We start from the raw sequence: 9,294 nt of genomic DNA on the forward strand, positions 1-9,294 counted from the left end.
CTGGCGAGTCAGCAGAGAGTAATCACTGGGGCAGTTTAAGTTTGGAGATAATGTAGCGGAACAATAATTGTTGCGTGTCCAAGGCTGCTATGATAAGGGGTTTCTGCAGGCATCTGTCATCCAGGTGGACCTGAAACGTGAAACGTGGACCACCAAAAAAGGACTCAGGCTTCAACACCTGCCTCATTTAATTTGGTTGAATCACACTAGGGTTGGTTTCCCCTTTTTCAACATGTCATTATTGTCTCTTGTCATTTCACATCAGTGTGAAAAATCGATAAAAAGACACAATATTACATTCTGAATATGTCTGTTTATTATCAAATGCCACTTTACAACAAATCTCTTCTTTGTAACATTAAATACATGACAATTCTGATGATCTTCTAATAAAATTGATTAAAAATTGCAATCCATTGCTCTTTACATAATTTGTTAAACTTGAACTTTCTCTGTACTATGATTACATGTTTCTCTGGAAATGTGACTGCAATGATCTGATAAACTGTAGATAATCCTGTCTTATCAAATCTATTATTTTGCTACTTGCAAAAGGACTTCATAGTGCTTCACATAATTATGTCATAAAGACAATATACTGTATGTAACCAGGAATCACATATGGATGACACTAAATTACAAAGTTGTTGTAAACATTTCAAAGGGCCCAAGATCTTTTTGTACTGACAGTTTTATGTGAAACACAACTAAAATTCACAGCTGATGTTTTTCTATACTTGATGGGAAAGTGGGGCTGTTCTTTTTTATCAGTGAAACAGAGGCCGAGCAGGCTTGGGATTTCTGTTTGCTACAAAATCAAAATAAATCACAGAGATGATGCTTAGAGGAAACAAAGACATAAATACAAAGCTTTCATAGCGCTTTTGTTGTGTTGGGTTGAAATGTTTCATGTCACTAGTGATTACCTAGAAACAGTATATGGTGCTTATGACTCTTTCTTTAAATGCAGCAGCATCAGAGAGAAATAATACACAACAAGATAAAGCTGAAGAACAGGCCTTTCAATTGTTGATCGTACACAATTTTGACTTAAAGACAGGAAAGTATATCTTCACTTTCACACACTGTCACACACATATTCATTCATTTAATCTTTAGACCGAGTCTGATCCCAGTCCCTCCACAGCCTCTCTACAGCATGTTGGTCTCACAGGAGCCAGGCTGCAGTATCTGAAGAGTAACTATGAGTTTAACTGCTTTTCTAAACCATGGGTAAAGGAAGGCATAGATCAAAGGGTTTAGACCAGAGTTACAAAGGAACACAAAGACAACATAGAATGAAGATGAAGCATTGACCAAGCTGTCACCTGCAAGAGAAACAGAGTAATATGGGCATAAACACATTAGAAACACAACTACCAGAACACCAAGAGTCCTGGCTGCTTTCAGCTCTGATTTCTTTGCCTTTGGAGTCACTGACAGCTGGAGTGTGACAGCTGTAATGTGAGAGTGCATGGAACGGGCCTGAGACACAGCCACGGCAAATACTCTCAAATACAGAGCTACGATGACAGTAACTGAAACAATAAAGGACAAAACAAGATCTATTAGTCCTGTGAAATAGTCAATGACCAACAAACACTCTCCGTAGCAGGAATTATACCTCCCTGGTTGAGTCAGGTCATCCTTCATAAAGAAAAAGCTGTAGGAAGCAGAATAGAGCCAACACAGAAAAACACTGAGTTTAACTCTGTTCATGGTGATTCTGGTGTTGTAATGCAGAGGGTCACAAATAGCCACATAACGGTCAACTGATATGAGCACCATGTCCCCTAGTGAGGATATACTAATGATGATTGAAAGATAATTGTAAAGAAAACACACAAAGTCACCAAGAAACCAGCAGGATGTTTTCCGGAGAACTTCTCCCAGCATCAGCACGAGGCCCACTAGAAAGTCTGAAACAGCCAGAGAGAGGAGGAGGATGTTGGTGGGTGTGTGGAGCTGCCTGCAGGGAAAGAGAAAAGTATCATTAAACCAACAACACTGACAGAACAACCTTAACCAGTATTCAAACTAAAAAATTAAAAATCCATATTAGTTTAAATATTTTTCCATCCCCTACATCAGTAAAAGTAGACAGTTATAATGACTTGGTTGAGGTCACGGTGGACAGAAAGCAATGATTAATATCGGTAAGAGAGCAGACATGAACAACAGTCTCTGGCATCAAAGTCAGACATTTGGAGCAACATTTTTCAGAACTAATTCAAAGACAATTCTTCTAAATGTACAGCAGTTGTTCACATTTTAAAGTTACAAAAGTTACAAGTTACAAAAGTTTACAAATCCTGAAAAGAGAAAGAAAGAAGTTAATATCTGCCTGAAGTGGGAGATTGAGATGATGATGAGCAGGTTGAGAGTCACAGTGGTCAGAGAGATGGAGTAGCACACAATGTTAATGAGCAGTGTTTGGGGCCAAGGAGACGAGGGCTTCCTGCAGGAGGTGTTTGGGAACTGTGGAAAGCAGAGCTCGGCTCCGTCCTTAACCTCCATCTGCAGAGGTCTGCAGATAGCTGCAGCTCTGGCAGCTTTCTGAACAAACCTGAGTCATGTAACTGATTTATCTCTCTCTCATTCTCTTCATCCCCTCCTCTTTCTCAGTCCCTGTTTTACTCTGATGCCCCTCCTCCCTGAATCTGCACATCCCACCATCATCGTCATCACTCTCTCTGTAACCATGCCTTTCTCACTGTCTCTCTATCCAATCTCTCTTCTGTCATTTTCTACCCTTGTTTCCCTCCCTTTGTCCTATTATTGATAATTTTTCAAGTTACTAAAACAGAAGTCTTGCATTTCCAGCTCTATCTCTACAGCCATGTGTAAGGTCTGGCTACACCACGGATGCATGCTGGGATAGGAGAAAACAACACTATGTTTTCTTTAACCCAATCACAATTAACTCAGGAGACGCTAAGATCTGGATGCAGAGACGTGGCTCTGCTAGATAGTCTCCGGAAGGAGCTTGGTTTGGTGAAACACTTGCACCTGGCCAATGAAAACGCCACATACAATAATCAATCAAGTTAAATCACACAATACAGTAACGTGTAATTTAATTTAGTAATGTAAATTAGCTAAACGCACAGTAAAAACGTAATTTGGTTTTACCACTATGTGTACTTTTTCCATAGCGATCCCACCAATGGGCACAAAAAACGCCGCTGGATGACTCGAATAAGCCAGTTAAAGACCAACAATACTTCCTCTCTAGCATTTAGCTGAGTGAAGCATTATTGAAACCATTCACGACGGTGGCTAAGCTGTGTCGTTCTCCCCGACTGACTAAATATGGTCACTTCCGTCTTCAAAGTACCAAGATTGTGTTGGCCAAAAGGCAAACTGCTAGCTAATCAGCGTCTGGTGCAGAGCTACTGGCAGCTAAGGGCATGGTTTAGGTGTGTGTGCTGGGCCAGGTATCTTGCTTTCCCCAGGTGCTCAATCATGTCATCAATATGTGGCGTTGGATAGCAAACAAACTTTGACACAGAGTTCAGGTATCGGAAATCAATACTAGCTAATACTAGTACTAACAATGGGGAGGGGTTGGAGTGGAGATCTACTCGGTCCTTTACTTAAAGTCATCTGGTACTGAGGCTAACTCCTACAAAACTGGGCAACATCTGCCTGCAAACCAGGCCAGTGAAAGTACAATCTAATGTGAGCCAGGGTCTTGTGCTTCCTTAGGTGGGTGACTTCCACAGCTTCTCTGGATGAGTATCCAGATCTGCATCATAAAAAAGGCAGGGCACTGAGGATAACAGAGGGCTTATCTACCAGCTTGACCTGGGCTCTGGTAACGACAACATTGCAACTTTGAGGTTGGTTCAACAAATCAAAAAAAAACTGGCAGGTCACTACCAAGCACTACTGGGAAAGGAAGGTTGTCAGAAACTCCAATGTTCAATAGGTAAGGTTGTCCTTCAATGTAAACATCAGCAGTGGGGTAAGGTTTCTTATCACCATGTACACAGCAGATAGGAATGGTTTCAAGGGCGCACATAAAATTACCTGGTACAAACTGCCTGTGCACCAGGGTCTGATCACTGCCAGAGTCAACTAGGGCATTCAGAGCTTTACCATTAACTTTGACCTTTGTAATCTTCATGGATTGATTGCTATAAAATGTATGGTAATTTTTCAATGGCACAACACACATCTGAGTGAGCTTAGCATGGCATTGTTTTTCTCCCTTGAGTGACCAAGTTGAATTGGATTGAACTCTGGAAGTGAATGTCAAATTGTACCTGGAATCAAGTAACCTTCCCTTTGTGTGAGGTCAGTTCCATTTGTCTTGATGTGTGTAATCTGATGCAAAGCTTTCTCATGACACAGTCATATCAAACTTAAATTTGGTGACGCCCCACTGTCAAACAGTCAGGTGAAAGTTTCCGGTAGTTTTCACCAGGTGCGTATGCACAGCGTTCGGGAGGCGCTGCTAGCCATACAAGCAATCACGGCCATTCAAGTCAATGCTCGATCTTCTACCAGCCGCGTCATAGGGCGTCCTCTTGAATCGGCTTTCCGCTCCAGTAAAGATACGCCCCAGGTCTTTTTTCATGTGAGCCACAGGCCGGTTCCACAGCCGCAAAGGAGAGAAACGGCCAGAGTATCTAGTCAGTTCACCTAAACATCCCCAATATCCTTTAAGTCCACAAAGACCACGAACAATAAGAGCTTCATCATGGAGAGAGGTTAATCTCGGCCTTTATTCACCAGGACAGCAAGGGGAGAGAGAGGGGCAAGACATGCAGGACACTTGCTACAGGTGGAGTTAACCCCGGATTTCTGTTTTGAGAAATAAACCTCTTTTTTTTTTTTAGCTAACCAGGGGTCCCACTAACTCGTTTTTAAACAACACATGATGCCCAGTTCTTCGGGAAAAGTCCTGTGATTGATTCAGTTGTTAGTTTGACCCATCCAACACCCCAACCTGCCATCTTTTTCAGTATTTGGCTCTCTTATACTTCCTGAACATACTTCCTGCACCTTCAGGTGCGCTCCGGCCATTCTACAACCCTAACTCTCTTTACCTGCTAAATCCTTTACTATATCCACCAGCTAGTCTCTAACTTCATCTATTTGCTGCTGAGTTTTTAGAGAGTCCTAAAAAAGGACGCTGATGTGAGAGTGAACAAAACATGAAAGTTTTGGGCCTCAAAACCCCCCCAAAAAACAGTGAATTAGAAACACTCTCTAGATTTTAGAGGAACTGCAGAGTCGGAAGATAATTCTCTGTGAATTCGGGACTGGCAGCAACCCCTCTCATATTTAATATGCTAATTGAATCCCTTTTGGTTATTAAAGATCCAGACAATTTCGTTAAATTTAATAATTGGACTTATGTCAGACACAATATCAACTGAAAAAAACAGTCCTGTTCAGTTATGATTGCATCACTTGTTGATGGGTTCATGCTGCTTGTTTTTCTTCACACCTCTGATTGCAGTGACACCTCATTGGTCGAGATGTCATCATCTGACTAACCCGTACAGTTGTGAACAAACTTCCTGTCCAGAGGGGTTCACCACACCGCCTTTTGGACCCACTAATGGGCTGCAAAACATCGTTCATAGAGAGACTGAAATCTCACGGGACCTTGTATGACGCGGCTCACTAAACAGGCAAATTAAGTAAATCGTCATTTTATTTCATATTTATTTTAAAATAATACGAAAAAACACACTTATGATATCAAATAAACACTTGTGTGACGATATATTGAGAGGTCCAGAGCCAGAAGCAAAACTCTAACATTTTCTTCTTCATTTACTTCTGCACTCCACCAACCAACCCCCCCCAGCCATTTTCCCTTGGAGACTGCTGTTTTTCATTGCCCTCTGCTGGTTTCCTCCTGTGGTGAAAACCTCTTCTGTATTTCTCCCAATTTATGACACATTTCACAATTTCTCCTTTTTGTCTTGTCGATCTATGTCTGGCACAACACAGCAAGTTTAAGCTCTAAGACTCTAAAGGTATACATATAGTTTGGTGCCTATTGAAAATGTGCCTGTTTGGGACGGGCCGATTGCTTGGCCTGTGGTATCGCTGCTTGCAGCTTTCTTCAAAACCATTGTACACCAAAACTACCTGCAAATGGACCCCAAAGCACTGTATATGCAAGGCAACTCTCAGCAACTCAATATGATATAGTGTCAGCAGAAAAAGCCTTTTTATTGAGTTTCCTCTTAATGAAAGGCTCTGAATGAATTTAATTTATTTATTAATATCCTACACTGTCCAAACAACTCCAAGTAACCCTAAACAACTAACTAACCCAAACGCAAGTTCATAGGGTACCATGAAACATGTGAAGTAAAATGGATGAATGGTTCTTGAGATATTTAAGACAATGTGTAAACACACACACACTCAAACAGAGAGGGACAGATTCAACGTCACTTGCGTAACCAGAGGGAAAGTACCATTTTACTTTTAGCCAAACCACAATCTTTTTCTAAACGCCATATGGCTACACGCAAGTCCCGAGAGCGCCCTACACTGACGCCAAGAGTCCGACCAAGCGCGTCCAAATATGACGCTGAAGGATTGTTTGTGGTTGGGTCAACCTGACCAAGCATTGCTTTCTGGTGTGATGGCAGTAAGAATGTGCTAGAAATACACACTGTGTTTAGATTCCTAGTGAAAGCGAGCTCACCCTTAACACTAAAGTCCCACAATAAGACAAACAAAGTTACCAATGGAGCCCATGGTAGAGCAGCAACTCACGTGATCTACAAGTAAAATGACTCAAAGCAACCAGACTTATTTGACAAAAACAGAGATAACGGCTTCAGTTTCCAATTGTGAAGGGCTGTCTGACAGCATGGTAAAGAGGTGCAAATATTGTAAATATAGTGCACACTTAAAGGGATACTTGGCCGATTTAAAACCAGGTCTGTGTCATGGCAGTGTGTGTGCAGATGAACGCCTTCCCTCTATTGGTAGTCTGACGGGTTTTTTCTCAGACGCGGAGTGATACTTATTATGAAAAGGAATTTTGAATTATAGGTGTTATATACAGCTATTAGACGATGGACATTAACCAATTGCATGATTTTAAGCTGTATATATAGTAAATACAAACACACGCACACACACACACACACACACACACATACACACACACAACCGGTCAAACGTGCTTGGTGGGGACTATTCACGTCACTTAAGGTGGTCTATCAGGACGTATGTTCTACTGGCATGTGGCACAAGAACGGGTCAGTTATCTTTAGGAAAAGGTACATTGCTGTTACACGCGGATCAAGAAGATGCATTTCAGTACATACATTTGTTCTAATGGATTTCTGTTTAATTACTGGATAAAGAAAGAGGAAGTATAGCTGCAAGGGTTATAGAGTTATGGTCAATTACTTGCTAAGCCCTTTGCAAAGTGTTCTTAAGTGTTTTTTATGACCAATCTTTAACCTAGGATGAACTTAACCCCCCTTCAGGGTTTGAACCCTAATAACACAATTGTCACATAAAATAAACACAGGATTGATTTCTTACAAGTCTGATATATTGAGAGCTCCAGAGCTGATACATGTCATAACAACACCCGTTTTTGTACCGACTACTTCATCTACTACTGCATTCCTACTCTCCAACCCTCCCCATTTTCCCAGGAGACTCCTGATTTCCATTGCCCTCTCCCAGTTTCATCCCAAGGCCCCAATTCCCCAATTACTTTCCCAGTTTATGTCAAATTGTCACAACTTTTTTCTGTCATCTCAACCTGTTTCTGTCACAGCAAGTTTAAGCCTTACGACCCTGAACTTCCACTGTTTCCATCTAGACAACAATACAGCTACACCAAATGTGTGTTGTGGAATGCAGGTGACTCGAAGGAGAGCCTAGTCCTCCTCAGAAAGAGAGGAATAGAGAAGACTGTATATCTTATCACAATTTTGCTAAATAGACTACATTTTTGGTCCTTTGATGAAGTGGAAAAAAACAGTTTTCATGGTAGTTGTTTTTTCAGTCAATAACCCCATTGAAGTGTCTTGCTCTTTCATTTACTTTTGGGTGTACTATATTACTCAGCTCTGGGATGAGTGTGATTGGTCACATTTGATATACCGTACGTACCTGAGGAAATTTCCAATAAATTCCTTGATGATAATTAGGGACCGAGCAGCAAAACTTGTTTTGATTTTTGCCACAGACACAATGTCACTGAGAACCTTGTACTGTGGATTCTTCAAGACACGTGATAAGAATGGGAACATTTGTATTTTTTAGGGACACTTGTTAGACCTGTCTATGGCCTAATTTAATTCCTATAGTGTTGTTACTTTGCACTTGCTTTTGGATCAATACAAAAAATAATGCAAAGTGATTATCATAAATAAAAGAGATAGCGTCTGTTGCACACATTATGAACAGGTGACTAAGTGGTCCTGAAGAAGATTCTATTCTGTCTTTCATTTGGACTCGGTCCTGACTAGTCCTGTTCTTGGACTTTGGTAGATGTTGACTTGACTACACCACTTTTCATCTTATCATCACTGCTTTACTTCATTTCTATCCTGAAAAATACAAGTCAACAGCTCCATCTTCTGGTGAGTCAGCAGAGAGTAATCACTGGGGCAGTTTAAGTTTGGAGATAATGTAGCTGAACAATAATTGTTGCGTGTCCAAGGCTGCTATGATAAGGGGGTTTCTGCAGGCACCTGTCATCCAGGTGGACCTAAACGTGGACCACCAAAAAAGGACTCAGGCTTCAACACCTGCCTTATTTAGTTTGGTTGAATCACACTAGGGTTGGTTTCCCCCTTTTCAACATGTCATTATTGTCTCTTGTCATTTCACATCAGTGTGAAAAATCGATAAAAAGACACAATATTACATTCTGAATAAGTCTGTTTATTATCAAATGCCACTTTACAATAAATCCCTATGCTATGTGCCATTAAACAAATTAATATTCTGATGATCTTCTAATAAAACTGATTAAAAATTGCAATCCATTGCTCTTTACATAATTTGTTAAACTTGAACTTTCTCTGTCCTATGATTACATGTTTCTCTGGAAATGTGACTGCAATGATCTGATGAACTGTAGATAATCCTGTCTTCTCAAATAATCTATTATTTTGCTTCTTGCAAAAGGACTTCATAGTGCTTTACATAATTATGTCATGAAGACAATATACTGTATGTTAACCAGGGATCACATATGAATAACACTAAATTAAAATAATTACAACAACTTTGTAAAGGGCCCAAGATCTTTTTGTACTGACAGTTTTATGTGAAAAACAACTACAG

General features: G+C 40.6%; 1 protein-coding gene across 1 annotated transcript; it reads right to left on the minus strand.

Moving 5' to 3' along the window:
* Nucleotides 1-1,006: 1,006 nt before the first annotated feature.
* LOC117953250 (trace amine-associated receptor 13c-like) lies at nt 1,007-2,614 on the minus strand. Its single transcript, XM_034886082.1, has 3 exons — nt 2,345-2,614; nt 1,095-1,969; nt 1,007-1,019 (listed from the first exon to the last, which is right to left on the minus strand). Exons 1-2 carry the CDS (start codon nt 2,515-2,517, stop codon nt 1,153-1,155), a joined length of 990 nt encoding a protein of 329 aa, XP_034741973.1. The 5' UTR covers nt 2,518-2,614; the 3' UTR covers nt 1,007-1,019; nt 1,095-1,152.
* Nucleotides 2,615-9,294: the final 6,680 nt, after the last annotated feature.

The sequence above is a fragment of the Etheostoma cragini genome, chromosome 11 (assembly GCF_013103735.1).
Source record: "Etheostoma cragini isolate CJK2018 chromosome 11, CSU_Ecrag_1.0, whole genome shotgun sequence".
Classification (NCBI taxonomy): domain Eukaryota; kingdom Metazoa; phylum Chordata; class Actinopteri; order Perciformes; family Percidae; genus Etheostoma; species Etheostoma cragini.